At 40.3% G+C, this 18,820-nt stretch overlaps 1 protein-coding gene across 2 annotated transcripts in view; it reads right to left on the bottom strand.

The window, feature by feature from the left end:
* Positions 1–3,589: 3,589 nt before the first annotated feature.
* Positions 3,590–18,820, bottom strand: part of sh3pxd2b (SH3 and PX domains 2B) — a 213,176-nt gene continuing 197,945 nt past the window's right edge. For both annotated transcript variants that reach the window (XM_078411577.1, XM_078411576.1), the window contains 4 exons: positions 16,209–16,441; positions 13,992–14,041; positions 9,909–10,034; positions 3,590–9,266 (listed from right to left, as the gene is read on the bottom strand). In XM_078411577.1, the coding sequence (XP_078267703.1) occupies positions 7,593–9,266; positions 9,909–10,034; positions 13,992–14,041; positions 16,209–16,441 (2,083 nt within the window). In that variant the 3' untranslated portion in view covers positions 3,590–7,592. The remainder of the gene's footprint in view (positions 9,267–9,908; positions 10,035–13,991; positions 14,042–16,208; positions 16,442–18,820) is intronic.

An 18,820-nucleotide genomic window follows, 5' to 3' on the forward strand; every position in this document is an offset into this window, starting at 1 on the left:
GGATAGATTGGATTGTTTTCACTGGAATGCTAGAGGTTGAGAGGCCTGATAGAAGTATATAAAATAATGCATAGATACATGAGATAGTCAGAACCTTTTTCCCAGAATGGAAATATTAAATACTCGAGGGCATAGCTGTAAGTGGCAAAGTTTAAAAGAGATATGCAGGGCGGGTTTTCTTTACAGAGTAAGTGCCCTGAAACACATGGAGGAAGTGGCAGTAGAGGTAGATACGATAGTGGCAGTTAAGAACCGTTAAATTAGGCACATGGATATGCAGGAAATGGAGGTATTTGGATTATGTACAGACAGATAAGAATTGGTCTTGACATCATGTCCTGTACAGTCATTGTGGGCCAGAGGGTCTGTTCCTGTGCTGCATTGTTTTATGTTCTTGCACTACCTGCCCAGTTTCATTTCCTACAATTAGATTTAGTACTGCCCCATCTCGAGTCGGATGCTCCACACATTGTCTCAAGAAACAAAACAAATTCCATCCAACCTAATTCCTTTGCATGAAGGCAATCCCATCAATATTTGTCAAACTTAAAATCCCTAACTACGATAGCTCTATTATTCTTAGATTTGCTTGCATATGTTCAAATCAGTACATATCTGTTACTAATCAAGCATTCAAACTCAACTTGACCTGTTCTTGCCTAACATGTTAGGTTAAATCAGATCTGAGATTCTTCACACAGTGGTGTACCAAACTTCCTAACTCTGTTGAAGAAGCTGGATGAATTGGTTGGTCATTGTTCTGGCCTATTATGTCTGTGCACTTTCTTACTTTTGCCCCTTTGAATGCACATGAGCAGCTGAATCTGTTTTAACAATTTTGAATTGCTTACATGACAAAGAAACAATGAGAAATTTCAAACAATTAAACTTGTTGATCCCCGTCATTCCTCAGAATAATATAGCAGTGATATTTTTCATGTCAAACCTGTCGTTCAATCCCCATTGAAACAGCTTTGCTTTTAACGGTAAACTGAGCCTCCTTTGTCCTTTTGTTTTCTGTCCTGCCCCCCTGACATCAGTCCATCGACTTCTCCAACTTTAGATAGTTCTTCTGTCCCTCTCTTCCCCTCCTCCTTCCCAGATCTCCCTCTATCTTCCTGTCTCCACCTATATCCTTCCTTTGTCCCGCCCCCCTGACATCAGTCTGAAGAAGGGTCTCGACCCGAAACGTCACCCATTCCTTCTCTCCTGAGATGCTGCCCGACCTGCTGAGTTACTCCAGCATTTTGTGAATAAATACCTTTGATTTGTACCAGCATCTGCAGTTATTTTCTTATACTCCTTGCAGTTGATAGCTTTGACCATTAGGTGGCCCCACACCATTTATGCCACTTCACAGGTTATAGCAGGCCACATCTTGCTAATGTGAAGAGGGAAATGCAGATGCTGGTTTATATCGTAGACACAAAATGCTAGAGTAATTCGGAGGGTCAGGCAGCAATTCTGGAGAAAAGGAATAGGTGATGTTTTGGGTCACACCCTTCTTCAGACAGCCTTAAGAAGGGTTTCAACTTCACCTATTCCTTTTTTCCAGAATTGCTGCCTGACCCACCGAGTTACTCTAGCATTTTGTGTACATCTTGCTAATGATGGATTTAAGTGTTTTGTTCTTGTTGTCTAGAATAAGGTGTGATCTGAGTAAAACTGCATTCTGAGCAGGTGGGGTTTTAACTACTGCCCATTATCACAGAGATGAGGGGAATTTCTGCATTGAGGATTATGAATCTTTTAAAATCTTTACCCCAGAAAACTGTGGAGACTGAGTCATGTTCATATTGGAAATAAAACAGATTTCTGGACTCTGGGGGAATCAAAGATTGTGTGAATTGAATAGAAATGTGAAGTTGAGGGCACGAGTCAGGTAACCTATGATCTTGTGGAATGGTGGAATCATCTCAAAGGGTTGTATAGCTTACTCTATTCTTATGGCAAAGTGGTGGTGGTGGGGGGTGGGGGGAGAGGAGAACAGGGAGCAGTGATCAAAAAGCTTCATGCATTGACCAGCTTAGAAGATGGGCTCTATGGAATCCCAAGAGCAGTCCAATTGAGATCGGGCCCCTTAAATTGGACTGAACTAGCCCTCCCCCTTTGGTTGTCTATACTGTATGCATGGCATTCAGGAATTTTATCTGTATAGATCATTTTGAAATGAGTAATATGTAGTGTTTGACGTCAGAAATGAAAAGGTTTTCAGCTTGCAGAATGCCCGATCTGATTTCTTTTTATTTACAGAAAAAAACCTGAAGTTACAGAATTATTTAATATTGTGTAATGTGAAATTTCCTAAACCAGGGGATGCTGATTGGTCCATATTGAAATGTCATGGTCATGTTATTACTTTTATAGTATTACATTAATTGTAGTTAATACTACTTGTTGAATCATGTCAATACGTTTCTCCTTTGAGTCCTGATTTCGAGAACCCAAACCTTCATACTTGTAATGTTATATTTTAGCCTTTAGCATTCTGATCGTTGAAGTTTATCAATCCTTATCTTGCTTTGTGACATATATTTCAAAATGTGGATTTTATGATCCTTCAATGCTGTTCTTAACATTTCCCTTTTAAAATCTCTTGAGTTTACAAGCAATTTTCTCCCTTTGATTTCTGCAGTAAAAGTGTGATTGGATTGCTCAGTGAAGAGCCATGACCAGCAAGGTTGGAGCTGATGATGGAATTTAGGATTAGTTTGGATTGCGCTAGTTCAATTAGCTCACAACATGATGGGCCAAATAGCTACCTCCTGTCACAATTCTTTTGTGAATCCATGTACCAGACCAGCTGGGATTGCCATAAACTTTTATCACCATCAAGCCCAAGGCTAACTGTATTAAAGGTTGGTTTCATGGTGATATTTTGACCGATGATAGACCTGGATTCATTTTGCACATAATAAAGGCAATAGAGACCCCTGAAGATGAAACATGGCAGGGATGGCAAAGGAACCCTGGCATCATTTGTTTGTTATTGTTCATTTATTTGGAGTCTGAGTGTCAGCAGCAGGGCCCATATTCATTTGTCTTCTGCAAATGCCCTTGATGAAGTGGTGACATTCTTGCAATGCTGCATTCCTTTTGTTCCCATTAATGCTGTTGTGGAGGGAGTTCCAGGATTTGGACCCAGTGACAAGTAAGGGAACAGATATGTGTTTCCAAGTCGGGATAATGTGCTGCGGATGGTTGCTCCCATGAAACCCCACAATGTCGTGGTTGGAAGAGGGTGCAGGTTTGGCAAGTGCTGTCAGAGTAGCCTGGGTATCTACCTGTTGGCCATTTTGTACATATGCTATGCTGTAGCCGTGATGCACTGCTGGTGGAGAGATGTCCAGGTTTCCAATTAATATCCTCATTGTAAATGTGCATGCGTGGGAGTCAGGACGGTATGGTGATGTAAACATATGAGGGTCCTATTTAAGCAATATTCTATTATCAGTGAAACTCTTTAAAATGAAGTGACAACATTTAGACTATGTTTTCTAAAAATATAGTGTACAAGAAATCTTTACAACAAAAGCTGTTTTCGTTTAATGTTCTACAAAATAAACCTTCATAACAAAAACAGTTGCAATTTGAGAGCCCTTCTCTGAAATACAAATGAAAAACTGTCAATGTAAAATGGTTTCTTTAGTAATTGTATCTGAATTACAGTACAAGCACAACAATGGCATACATTACAATAAGGTCAACATCCCTTTTATAACTAGTCAGTAACAAATAAGCTCTTGTTTTATCCATCACCTGTCATGTAATGATCACCATAAGTCATTGATTTTTCAATTAATAATCAGGATTTCACTGGTATTAAATTAACCTTTACATAAACAGGCTGCATTTACATACAGAGCACTTAAGCATATTTGTGTTAACAATGAAATTCTTCATTTTCATTACAAAATAATGTTTCAATCATGTGTCCTGTGGCATTTAGAAGTACCCTTAGATTAAACTGACCCAATCATCTTTGCACAACTTTGAAGTTCACAACTGTTCTCCATCGATACCAATGCTTCCATTCCTACTTTCCGCCTACAATATGCCTTTTTTTTTGGCATTTTCTTAAACTTTCCAGGGTGCTTCACTTACAATTACACCACAATGTTAAATTAGAGCTCTGGTGGGTAATTCTGAGCAGTGGTTATGACCTATAAAATGCTATTCCTTCCTATTCTCTTTTTTTCTTTTGGATTAGCATGTTAGTGGCTAATAGATTGCTTTCAAGTGTGCGAGCAGTGTCTCAAAGTAACTAGCTGCTGGGAAGTATCTGTTCTGCTTGTGCGTGTATGGGTGATGGGAGTTTTACTTCTAGTTCAGGAAATTCTCAAATATAGCGATTTGAAATCTGTCTATCTAGGATTATGTTCTGGCACTAAACACCTATCATTTAACGCACTATCCAAAAGTATGCTCCTTTTTTGAGCATTCTTTGTGTAACAAGATTTTTCCCTCTGGAAGGCAACTCGGGACAGTCAAAGCAGCCACAGCCAGACATAAAAACAACTTTTTTTCCCACGAGTAGTAGCTCTACTCGATAACCAAAAGTCTGTAGTCTCTTTTTGCTCTGGTTTATTTCACTCGCATGTATTCTTAATGTTTTAATGTTTTATGCTTTATTCTCAATTGTTTACTGTATGTTCGTGTTGTTGCTTGCGAGCGGAGCACCAAGGCACATTCCTTGTATGTGTACATACTTGGTCAATAAACGTATTCATTCCTTCAAAGCAATACTTCATTAAAATTTTGATATTTGTTAACTTCTGGTACAATGAGTAGTGATTTTTTTTGTATACCAGATTAGAATAGTAATATCAGGCAGGGGGAATTTTGATTATTTTAAATGTGTTTGACTTTTTTGAAGGCTAGTCTTTAATGATGATCATTAAATTACTTGATTGAACCAAGTAGGGTTTTAAATTACCCGAATGAGAGGGACTTTGGCTGTCCTACAAACAAGCTCAGATCCAGCAATGTGGATGACTCTTGCTGCTTCCTGAGCTCAGCAGTGATCAGGCAAAGCCTATAATGTCTGCATTATTCATGAAAGGTACATATTGGCTGCATTTTTTTTAAAAATGACAGTAATTTCATTAAAAATAATCCTATTGAAGTGTTCTAACCTCCAACACGGGACACCCCGATAGGCGCCGGCATCAATAACAATCCATTTCTAAACATTTTCTTTTGTAACAAATGTTGCTTAATCTTTGTTCAAAACTTGTATGGGTAAAATAATGATAGGTGACCTAATCTTTTTTTTTACTAAGATGTGCAATATTAAACCACACATCCATCATTTCTGCAAAACTAAGACTGAAGAAGGGTCCGGACCCAAAACATCACCTATCCTTTTTCTCCAGAGATGTTGGCTGACCCGCTGAGTTGCTCCAGCATTTTGTTTCTATCACGGCATGCCAATGCAGCTGAACAAATATCTCAAGTAAAGGAAGTAGTAGCTTGTGATAAATTTGAGGTATCGTGGTGTCAAACTTATTAACAGTCAAATCTTTGCCAGCACTTGCACAAATAAGGTTTATAATGTTTCAGGAGTAGACATGACACAATGGGTTTTTTTAGGAGCTGAAATTTTAGATTTTAGCAACTCAATATCTTATGTATATACACAATTTGGCACTTAATACATGTTTGTCAATATCAAAATGTATTATTTTAGATACATATCACCTGATGGGCAAACTCAAAAATTCATGGAAATTCCCTTGGTCAACTTTCCATTCCAGTTACATTTGGCAATACACACATCACCTTCAGTGTCAAAGGTAACTTTTACTAACCAGTGTAGTTATGAAGTGCATGGATGAAGTATCACATTCATGTGTTCAAACACCCTGAATTAATGTTTTATTCTGATGACAGTAGGCTAGGTGCTTTAGAAATATTGACTGTAAGGCAAGAACAAAGTTAAAGAATAGGAATGGGCATCTGACTAATGTAATTTCCAGTGTTGCATAAACATTGATTATGTTGAAAGAACACTGTAAGTATGCTCTATTTTGCATTAAGTTTATATCAATATTCTTTCTTGGTGTTGCTTGACATGAGACTGTTTGATGAACGCTGGCTCAAATGTGAGGTATTCTACTTCTGCTACTTTGAAATGTTATTTAATTTTATCAAGTTATGTTAATACACAGTTCTAACAACAAATTTCACATTCTAGACTCTTGAAGCAAGTGACTTAAACTTGATACCAGTCAAGTCCAAATAAAGCAAATAAACCCAATATATATTTGATGCTACATTACAACTAATGGATTTCAGGTATTCTCTTGTAAAGAAAGACCCAATGTTGTTTACATTCGAGGAATTAGCCAGAAGCATATTCTGTGTAACTAAAACTGAAAAGAGAAGTATTTTTGTTTAATTTGAGAGTTATTCTCAATACACTGATTATAACAATGAATTTCAATGTTTGAAGCTGTTAATAAATCCTGATGCTTTTATTTAAAATTTAATCTCCCTGATTATTACAGAACCTTGCAAAATAGCTGATTGGATGAAAATGTCAGCCATCCACACAACAGCTCATTGTTCTCTAAGGTATTTGAAATATACCAACAGTATCTCTGTATGTATAGTCTTCACTATGTATAGGTTACATAAATATATATGTACTGTCTTTTTGTAGTTGTCAGTGTGTATAAGTGAATGCCTAACCTTTTACGTGCATTATATCAGTGGCTAAGCTATTACATCCCTTTTAAACAGTTGTAACTTTTATGGCCTTCTGAAGCAAGATATATGAATGAAGGTGTTTTAAAATACATAATCTACTTTGGGACCTTACTACAATATAAAATAATTAGAATACAAAAAGTGATGCAGATTAATGTTATCATTTTAAAGAAGGAACAACAGTGTTGTGGCTGAATATATTCATACAAGATGTGCATTATAAAAAACCTGCAATTAGTACCTTTTTTAGATAAAATAGAGGCATTCAAAATTCTACTTGTTATTTATCCAACTCTGTTTGGAATAAATGAACAAATTTTCAATTCCTTGTTCGTCAGAAAAATCCCATTATTACACTATGCACAAGTTTTGTAGACTGAGCAAGTTTATTTCCTTAGTTCCTGCTAATGATGATATTTTTCTCTCTCAACAACCATTTGCACAGCACAATAGCTTGCTAGGTTATTTCTGTAGCCATTACATGTTGTGGGATGTTTTTAACTGGACTTGTATTTGGGATGATTAGTATCCTTATAGTCAGTGTTCTGGTTACGATTTAAAACACTTTGACACATTACTAAAGTGTGTTTCCCAAATACTAGCTGGCACCAGGTTACCAGCAGGAAACTACTTGCTTTCTGATGACTGGTAAAGCAATCATGACTAAATAATTCAATGTTATATAAAAATGAGTAAATGTAATAATCACCAAAATCTTTGTAACCATAAACACTATGTTGTTCCAACTTGTGTTGAAAATAATATAAGGAATGTATTAAGTTGCTTTTGGAAAGCGTTAAACTATAAATTATTGATCTAATTAAATATTACAAATGAAAAAGCATCTTGCAGCGTTTAGAAACAGAACTAAACCAAGACACTTATTTTTTGACTAAATAATTGGAAGGGGCCCAGCCCTCCCATGCCGGCTCACTGTCCAGCCTTTTACAGTACCACCATCCATTGATATTCTTTTCAAATACTTCAAAAACAGTTCCCTCCTTAAATCCGGCTGTCTCATCGTCTCCTCCAAAATCTGCAAGAGCTACAAATAGAGATGGAGTTGAGGATTTGTCATCTTTGGACATGGGTGTTGTGTTAATTTTTTTCTCAGTCTGTCTCTCTGTCACTTTTGGGGAACTGAGTGGCCCCTTTCTCTGTTCGTGAATTTTGGAAGCAACAGTTCCTTTTGCCGGGGGGAAGTCCTTTGAACCTCCTTTAGGTTTAACATAATCTTTGTTGTAATCCTGAGATGTGCCAGATTTAAATCTTGGTGGAGGTAAAGCAGGTTTATTTTGTCCCCAGGCAGTATCTTTCTGGGCTATCATTTCTGCAGGTTCTGAAGAGGTTTTCTTTGGCAGTGGGGGCCTTCTGGGTGGCACAATTGGGCGAGGTGAACCTTCTTTGCTTGCCACAGGTGGGCCTTTCAGTTGTACATCATCTGTTTTCTTCTCAATGGACTTCAAGCTCTTGGAAAAACAGGTTTTCTCATCAGCATCATCCCTGTGATTTAGTTCATTTTGTTCAATTACACCATTTTGTTCTCCACAATGCACTTTCAAATTATTTATTTTGGAGCTCATTCCTAAATCCTGTTTCACTTGAGGTCCATTTTCTGTGTTTCTCTGAGAGTTGTTACGTGTGTCCCCTGAGTCTTGATTATTTGAGTAGTTGTGATTGCTTATAACATTCTGGGAAGAGTCCAGCTCCCCCCTTTTTTCTGGCAATTTTGCTCTTCTCAACTTGCTTCTGAGGTTAGAGATATCAACTTCAGATTCCGAATGGTTTTCCGCTTTTGTGATGGGCAGTGGCTTGGGTCGCAGCAGAGGTTTTGGCTTTAGTGGTAGATTTGGAGACGGTTCCACCAACTTATCTTCCACATCAGACTTTATCTTTGTTTGCCTTCCGACGGGCCTCAGATTAGGCCTAGCAATTTCACTTGCTAATACCTTAGGCCCTGCCTCAGGTCCTTTTGGCTGTGTTATTTTACTTGCTTCAGCAATTGGCTTCTTGTCTCCTTTAGATGTCATTTTTGGCGGCAACACTGGTAAAATGCCCCCAGGTACAGGGATCCTGGGTGAAAGCCCCTTTGGTTGTTTTTCTGCTACCTCCAACTCAAATTTGCTATTAATTAATTCTTTTTTGTGTGGAAGGACCGGTTTCTCTTTGTTAAACTTGGAAGCATCGTTGTTCATTATATTTAAAGGTGAACATGACTTGGGCTGGCATTCTATATTTGATGGAGAGTTGAACTTGTCAGAAGATGGACTCTTATTTGTATCCCTTGCTCGCCGATCCTTCAGTACGTCTACATTGTTTGATTGTGGTTCTTTGGGCAAAGGTTTGTTTATAAAGGCACAGTCTCCGTGAGTGCTGCTTCCTGTGGCTGCATCTGGAAGTTTAAGCTTTGCCAATTCTTGTGCTAAAGGCAGCAGGAAATTTGCCCTTGAAGCATTACTTGATTTCTTGTATTTATCAATGAAAGAAGCCGGAGCCCACCCTTCTTCATCATCTATCTGTATATACCACCAGCCACTTAAATTCTTTTCTATTACCTGCAAGCAAACAAAAATAAGTTTGAGTATCCTATCTGTATAATGTAATAGTATAACCAATGGCAATCTGGAGCCATCTTACCAAGTTAAAGAGGGCTTTGTCGTGTTATTTAAGAAAAAGTTAATAACCAATATGCAGATGATCTTGAAAGGAAATGTTTTATCTTTGCATTTACTGCATCCCTTGAATACAACAAAAATCAAAATTGCAACTTGATAAAGCAAATATTGGAATAGAGAAGCAGAGAGAAGCTCATTTAGTTCTGTGCTGCTATCAAAATAAAGTGGCATTCTTTTCCCCATTGGTTATCTAACACTGCATATTGCTACTACTTTCTTACCATCTAATTTCAATGGTACACCATGCTGCCCCCCATCGGTTTCTCTTAATGTAGCAAAAAATCATGTTTCATTGTCATTAGTCAAGATTGAGATAAATATAGTCTTATTAAAACTCCATCGGCTCATCTCCCCTTCTGCCTTCAAAAAGGCCCAGGAAGTGATCCTTCATTTGTCGTGCTGCCAACTAGTAAAAAACAAAATGCTCCAGTGATTTCTGGCCAGCTTTTTTTTAGGCGATAATACAATGAAATCATGTAGACAGTTAGATTCCTAATATGTCTGCAGCATTTAACTGCTTACCTCAACCTTTTGTCCTGCTTGAAAGCTGATACCATCTGGAATTGTTGTCTGGAAAGCAGCTATTGTGTAAAACTCTTCTTCCACTTCTGGAGGCGTTGGTGGTTTGGGAAGATTCAATCCACGTGGCTGTTTATAAAGTTGGAAAGATGTTGAGTAATTTACTGAAACCAGATGCACTGTCATTAATAATTCACGTTCTCTATGTGAATCATTGATTTTCCACATGAGGCTAGAAAACGTGAACAATTTAAAACTACTTATTAATGCCCACTATATTTTAAATCAGTCATTTTAAACAAAAAACAAAGGCATAGATTATTCATTAATTGCAAGGCTTGAACCAGACTTTTTGTCTGCAATTGCTTCAAAAAACAGGGGGGAAAAATGATACACATTGTACTTGTTTTACCTCGTCTAAGCATGCTGTTTGGTTAGGCACATGCTGTCCCACCCCTGCTATACCACAATTGTAAATGTAATACATCTAGTCAGATATGAGTGCTCGACTGTTCCTAATACCAGACACGGTTGCGTAGTGGTAGAGCTACTGCTTTACAGCGCCAGAGACCCGGGTTCGATTCTGACTAAGGGTGCTTGTCTGTACAGAGTTTGTACGTTCTCCCATGACCTCTGTGGATTTTCTTCGAGATCTACGATTTCCTCCCACACTCCACAGAGGTACAGGTTTGTAGATTAATTGGCTGGGTAAAAGTGTAAAATTGTCCCTGGCGTGTTGGTGTGCGGGGATCGCTGGTCGGTGCGGACTCAGTGGGCCGAAGGGCCTGTTTCCGCGCAGAGATTTAAAAAAATCTTGCTTGCATCTTTCTGCAAAAAGGGTATACAGTTAAACAGTGAAAGTATAATTGCACAAGACATTTGTTAAAGTGCCTCAGGAGGCATTATAAAAATTCACTTGGGGAAGACTAAGTGTATAAGGGGGGGGGGGGGGGGAGGATGGGAGGAGAGAACTTTTCCAATGCATCACCACAACACAGAGAAGACTGCCTCACAAGTTTTTGGAGTCGAATGAGGCCATTTGGCCCATCGAGTCCACTCCACCATTCAATCATGGCTGATGTCTGCTTCCTAATCCTATTATCCTGTCTTCTCCCCATAACCCTTGACACCCATTCTAATCAAGAATTTGTCTATTTCTGCCAGAAAAATATCCACTGACTTGGCCTCCATCCTTTTCACATTCTGCCTCTATTAGAAAAACAAGCAGGAAAAGAAAAAATATATAATGAAAAGCTAAAGGGAGCAAAACTCCATTTGTGCAAAATTTTGGTTCTCAGTAATCCACAGATTTAACACACTGACTATATTCTCAACCAACCACAAATGGCTGCATGAGTAGGTCAAAAACCCAGTAACCTTTGATGAGTAAACTCTCTTCCCACTTTGCCACCCTAAAATACACATTGGGACTGTGATGGAATACCTCTTTGGGTGAGTGCAGTTCCAACAACATGCAAACAGTTCAACAGCACCCAAGTCATCAGCTACCCTAAACACAATACACAGTGGCTGCATCATGTGTTGCCTACAACATGTACTGCAGTTACTTATCAAAGCTGCTCCAACATCATCTCAATCACAAATATATCCAGTCAAGAGTGTTTAATTGTCATATGTCCAGACAATGGAACAATAAAATACTTACTTGCAACATCTTAACAGCCCGTAAATACAACACAGAGATAATTTTAGTATATTGATCATTATATATAAATAACAGTAATACTAATGCAAAACAAAAAGGATGGAGAGGCATGTCCGTTTTTTGGTTTAGTTTAGAGATACAGTGCAGAAACGGGCCCTTCGGCCCACCGAGTCTGCACCGACCAGCGATCTCTGCACATCAACACTACCCTACACACACTAGGGACAATTTTACATTTACACCAAGCCAATTAGTCTACATACCTGTATGTCTTTGGAGTCCTATCTAAGCAGTTTCACGTTTAACCAAATATCTTGCACAATTATTTTCCTTATAGGATGAAGGTCCTACTAATAATGCCGGCATTTATTTTCACTGGCTATCCAAATTGCACTTGAAGGTGATGAGCCACTATTCCCGAATCATTTGGTATCTGGTGGGTGGAGTTCTTAAACAGTGGAATAAATTGCAATAGTGCATTTCCAAGCTGACAGATGTGCAAACTGGAGGTTGTATTATTCCCATGGCTTATCTTTATTGCTAACGGGTGCGATGAGGTTAGGAGGTTTGGTCAAAGAAGCTTGAAGTACATTTCGTGTGCCAGCATTTATTCCTAGAATTGGGAATGGAATGTTCTATTCTTTTTTGTGTGTTGGAGCAGCAAAGCAAGTGGAAAATGTCTTTGCAGTCCTGACATCTACTATATAGAGGGAGAACAGGAGGAGAGTCTCTCACTAGAGAACATCCAGCCATTGGCTTGCTCCTACATTTATGTGAATGTTCCAGTTAAGCTTTTGGTTAGGTTCTACCAGAACTCCCTGCAAAAGTTCCCTGCTCTTGTGGCTTTACAATACCTCCTCCAAAATAGTTGCATTTGTTTAACAAAGCAATCATATTATAAAGTGAGCGAGAGACAAGAGATGGCAGATGCTGGGATCTTAATCAAAAAGCAAAGTGTTGGAGAAACACAGCAAGCCAGGCAGCAAATGTGAAGGGAAATGTATGGACATTATTTAGTGTTGGGCTCAGGAAGGTTCCCAGCTTGTAACACCATCTGTCTTTTTCCTTCCACAGATGCTTCCTGGCCTGCTGAATACCTCCAGCAATACATTTTTGCAAAATGCTATTTGGTCACACTTGGCAAGGGTCTGCAGGAGACTAGAGTTGAAAGAATCCAAAAATCTGAGTTGTGCTACTGCAGCATGTTATGGGATGTGGACAAGTTTAATGAAGGATCAGAATTCAAAAGAATTTTAAATTCTATCATTGACATCTCAGTTGTGAGGAGACAACCAGGCACATGCATACTTCTTTGTCCAGATGGACAGATGCTGAGGTGAAAATAACTCAAAAGTGGGGTCAGAGAGAGTTATACTAACATAGAAAATAGGTGCAGGAGGAGGCCATTCGACCCTTCGAGCCAGCACCACCATTCATTGTGATCATGGCTGATCGTCCCCAATCAATAACCCGTGCCTGCCTTCTCCCTATATCCCTTGATTCCACTAGCCCCTAGAGCTCTATCTAACTCTCTCTTAAATCCATCCAGTGACTTGGCTTCCACTGCCCTCTGTGGCAGAGAATTCCACAAATTCGCAACTCTCTGGGTGAAAAGGTTTTTCACACCTCAGTTTTAAATGGCCTCCCCTTTATTTTACGACTGTGGCCCCTGGTTCTGGACTCGCCCAACATTGGGAACATTTTTCCTGCTTCTAGCTTGTCCAGTCCTTTTATAATTGTATATGTTTCTATAAGATCCCCTCTCATCCTTCTAAACTCCAGTGAATACAAGCATAGTATTTTCAATCTTTCCTCATATGTGAGGTCCCGCCATCCCAGGGATCAATCTCGTGAACCTACGCTGCACTGCCTCAATTACAAGGATGTCCTTCCTCAAATTAGGAGACCAAACCTGTATACAATACTCCAGATGTGGTCACACCAGGGCCCTATACAACTGCAGAAGAACCTCTTTACTCCTTTACTGAAATCCTCTTGTTATGAAGGCCAACATTCCATTAGCTTTCTTCAATGCCTGCTGTACCTGCATGCCAACTTTCAGGACCAATTAACCTACAAACCTGTACGTCTTTGGAGTGTGGAAGGAAACCGAAGATTTCGGAGAGAACCCACGTAGGTCACGTGGAGAACTCTGTACAGACAGCACTCTTAGTCGGGATCGAACCCGGGTCTCGCACTGCAAGCACTGGAAGTCAGCAACTGTACCGCGGCGGCACCACCGTGCCACCCTGTGTAATCACTCACCTCTTCAAATTCAGCACTCTTGTCCATGTGTGCATCCCTAATTTCACTCTTCCCATCTCAACTCATTCATTTTGTTCTTTTGATGTAATGTAAGGATTTCTTTTTTCAAAAGTCTACAAAATACCAGTTACTCTTGCAAACCTTTTGTTACTCACCACAGTAAGATCTCTGCGTGGTGGTGGCCTCTGTCTCGCATTTGGTAACTCTGTATTGTTTAAAATAAATACAATTAACTTTCTTTGTTTGGAGACATTAGATCACATTCTATTTCTGACACAAGAGATCAATCTGCACGTACATTCACCATCTTTAGGCAATTTAAAACAAAGGTAATATTTATATTGCCCTCTAAAGAAGAGGCAAGCTCAATTTGAAAGTACGATAACGAAGAAGGCTGTGGGAATTCCCTCGTCTTAACAGTAGGCACTTACACATCTTCAACTTGGCACACAAATACATTGCCAGTATATATTTTTTAATGTGAACTGGTTTCCAAAGAGTCACAGTGGAACTCCACTGCACTGACCAAAGTCAGCAATTATAAAACCAGTTTTGGGTGTAATATAGCATCATGCAATGCCAGGACTCAAGGATCTGTGCTACAGGGAGAGATTGGGCATGCCAGGACTTTATTCCTTGGACCGCAGGAGGCTAAGGAGGTGATCTCATAAAGGTGCATAAAATCATGAAGGGAATAGACAAGGTTAATGCAGCGTCCTAGAGTCCAAACACCTAGGGTGGAGGAAGCAAGAACCAGAGGACATAAGTTAAGGTGAAAGGGACAAGATTTAATAGGAACCAGAGAGGCAACCTTTTCACACAGGCAGTGGTGGGTATGTAGAACTGCAAGAGGAGGTAGTTGAGGCAGGTTCTATGTCAGCATTTAAATGACACTTGGACAGGCACATGGATAGGAATGGTTTAGAGGAATATGGGCCAAACGCGGGCAGATGGGACTAGTGTAGATGGTGTCTTGATCTGTATGGACGAGTTGGGCTGAAGGCAAACTCTGCCTCATGGTTCCACCACTGTTAGAAAGGTCTTTGACCTCAATCAACTAATTGTAAAGGTTCCCAGTAGATGAAACCCAACATTTGTTTAACAATTACAGTGAACACACCAACTGTTGTATTTTTTAAGTCCTAACTACCACACGTCCTTTAGGTTTGTCCCAACACTAGCAACCTTCAGAAAGAATATCTTCTGAATCTAGAAGTGATATGCTTCCACCAAGGTGTTGCCATCTGTTTCTATCTAGACTACTCTTCTTCCCACCCTGCTTCCTGCAAAGACCCAATCCCTACTCCCAATTCCTCTGTCTGCGCTGCATCTGCGCCCAAGACGAGGTGTTCCATAACAGGACATCCATGATGTTTTAATTATTTAGGGAACGGGGGGTTCCCCTCTTCCATCATAAATGAGGCCTTCACACATATCTCTTTGGAAACCCGCAGCTTCGCCCTTGCTCTCCTTCCCCCTAGTTGCAACAGGGACAGAGTCGCCTTAGTCCTTACCTTTCACCCCATCAGCCATCGCATACAACACATAATCCTCCTTCCTTGACTCTGTCCAAGGACCCCAACAGTCCTTTCAGGTTAGGCAGAGGTTCAATTGTACCTCCTCCAACCTTATCTACTGTAACCGTTGTGCAAGGTATTGACTCTTGCACATCAAGGTATTGACTCTTTGGCGAGACCAAACATGGACTGGGCGATCGTTTTGCTGAACACCTTCGCTCAGTCAGCCTGGACCTACATGATCTCTCGGTGGCCAAACATTTTAATTCCCCTCCCCACACTGACCTTTCTGTCCTAGGCCTCCTCCATTATCGGAGTGAGGCCAAACACAAATTGGAGGAACAGCATCTCATTTTGCTTGGGCAGCTTACAACCCAGTGGTATATATATTGATTTCTCTAACTTCAAGTAACCTCTGCCTTCCCTCTCTCTCCAACCCTCCCCCATCCAGGTTGTACCAGCTTCAAAGTCGTCTTGTTGAGTCTCATTGTCTATACACGTTCTCACCTAACAAACAGCCAACAATGACCTGTTTCCTTTATCAACGTTACTTTAGTTTAGTTTAGATACAGCACGGAAACGTCTTTGCATATCTTTCATTCATTTGTTCTACAGCTCTCTACATCACCATCCAAATCTCTCATTTCCCTTTCCCAACTCTCAGACTGAAGGGGGGTCGCGACCCAAAATGTCACCTATTCCTTTTCTCCAGAGATGCTGTCTGACACGCTGAGTTACTCTAGCCTTCTGTGTTTATCTTCAGTTTAAACCAGCATCTGCAGTTCCTTCCTACACATGTTTCTCACCATTCTCTTACATTTATTAAGTTGTTACATGAGCTAAATGAATACTTACTGCCTTTTGATTCAATGCATGCTGCTCCTCGGTATTCATTTTTTTCATCTTTTTGGTCAAATATTGATGCTATCTCTCTGATCTCTTTAGCGGAGCTTGATTGGTTGCCAATTCCATCCAGGTCCAATGAACTCGAATGGATAGAATGCCCTGAAGATATCTGCTGCCCCAAGAGATCATTTGAAGCCTTTTTCAAGTATGAAGCAGGAGCCCAGCCTTCCCGATCCTGATACCTGGTGAAGGAAAATGTATGGTTTGCTATAATAAATGTTGTTGATCATTGTGTTTAGTTTAGTTTAGAGATACAGTGTGGAAACAGGCCCCTTCAGCCCACCGAGTCCACACTGACCAGCGATCACCTGTACACTAGTTCTATCCTTCACACAAGGGACAATTTAGAGAAGCCAACTAACCCACAAACCTGCACATATTTGGAATGAGTGAGGAAACTGGAGCATCCGAAGAAAACCCATATGGTCACAGGGAGTTCGTACAAACTCTGAATGGACAGCACCTGTAGTCTGTATCGCACCCGAGTCTCTGGCGCTGTAAGGCAGAAACTCTACCGCTGTGCCGAAGAACTCCCAAGTTATGTTCTACTAATCTGGGCAAAATTGTATTTAAGTTAATCACATATTTCACCTCAAAGTTAACATAAGCTATTATATTTTGAGATTTTTTTTCTCAAAGAAAGAATTAAATGGTGTTATTTACTTCCCCAATTACAGGGAAATCCAATCATCCAGCATAAACAATCAGGCCACAAAACCTTCCTGGTACATTGTGAGATGAATTTGCTTCCTGTTATGCACCATCTGTGACTGATATGAGAACAAGTCACTTTCCTGTCCTATCTATTGCTGAATCAGCAGCTCGATGGAGGGGAAAGCATTTAGAACACCCCAACTGAGACATTTCCTGGGTTTTTACAATTACGTATCTAAATTTATGGCTGAGATCATAACTCTGTTATGATACGATACGATAGAACTTTATTTATCCCGGGGAGGGGGAGGGGGGGGGGGGAATTGATCTGCCAACAGTCATAAAGACACAAAATACATGAAACATGAAATTAAAGTGACGAGTGGAAAGGATTGGGGATGTGCAAAAATTGGGGAGGGGGAGGGGGGAGTCAGTTTCAGTCTACCCCACCACAGAAGGGGGAGGAGTTACTCAGTTTGGTAGCCACAGGGAAGAAGGATCTTCTGTGGCGTTCTGTCCTGCATCTAGGTGCAACCAGTCTGTTGCTGAGGGTACTCCTCAGGTTGACCAGTGTGTCATGTGAACAGGATGTCAAGACCAACCCTTATTTGCCTGTACATAATCCATATGCCTTTGTTCCCAACATATGCATATGCCTATCCAAAAATCTCTTGAGTGCCACTATCGTATATGCCTCAACCACAATTCCGCGCAGCACATTCCAGGCAATAACCATCCACTGTGAAAAGACTTGCCTCACACATCAACTTTAAACTTTGCCTGTATCTCCTCAAAGCTATGCCCAATAGTATTTATGTTTTTCATCCTGGGAAAAGGATTATGAGTGTCTACCCTGTCTGTCTCTCATAATTTTAAATACTTTAATCAAGTCTCTCTGCAACCTCTGTTATTCCAGCGAAAACAATCCCAGTCTGTCCCACCTTTCCCTGTTGCTAATAGACAATAGGTGCAGGAGGAGGCCATTCAGCCCTTCGAGCCAGCACCGCCATTCAATGCGATCATGGCTGATCATTCTCAATCAGTACCCCGTTCCTGCCTTCTCCCCATACCCCATCACTCCGCTATCCTTTAGAGCTCTATTTCAGGCAATATTCTGGAAAATCCCCTCTGCATCCTTTCCAAAGCCTCCACATCCTTCCTATATAGGGGTGACCAGAACTGCATGCAATAGACAATAGGTGCAGGAGTAGGCCATTCGGCCCTTCGAGCCAGCACCACCATTCAATGTGATCATGGCTGATCATTCTCAATCAGTACCCCGTTCCTGCCTTCTCACCATACCCCCTGAATCCGCTATCCATAAGAGCTTTATCTAGCTCTCTCTTGAATGCATTCAGAGAATTGGCTTCCACTGCCTTCTGAGGCAGAGAATTCCACAGATTTCCAACTCTCTGACTGAAAAAGTTTTTCCTCATCTCCTTTCTAAATGGCCTACCCCTTATTCTTAAACTGTGGCCCCTGGTTCTGGACTCCCCCAACATTGGGAACATGTTTCCTGCCTCTAACGTGTCCAACCCCTTAATAATCTTATATGTTTCGATAATATTCCAAATGCAGCCTAATCATCATCCTGTAAAACTTCAACATGACTTCCTGACAGTTATACTCAATGTTTCCATCTACGAAGGCCAACCCTACCATTTCTCTGAGGAAAGGTCCCGGCCTGAAATGTTACCTATCCATGTTCTCCAAAGATACTGCTTGACCCGCTGAGTTACTCCTGTGTCTTATTTTGTACACTAGCATCTGCAGTTCCTTGTGTCTCCATGATGCCTTCTGTACCACTCCATCTACTTGGGTAGCTACTTTCATGGAATTATGGACCAGGACCCGAAGGTTCCTCTGTACATCAATGCTGTTAAAGGTCATGCCATTAATTTTATATT

This window comes from Rhinoraja longicauda, chromosome 14, assembly GCF_053455715.1.
Source record: "Rhinoraja longicauda isolate Sanriku21f chromosome 14, sRhiLon1.1, whole genome shotgun sequence".
Lineage (NCBI taxonomy): Eukaryota > Metazoa > Chordata > Chondrichthyes > Rajiformes > Arhynchobatidae > Rhinoraja > Rhinoraja longicauda.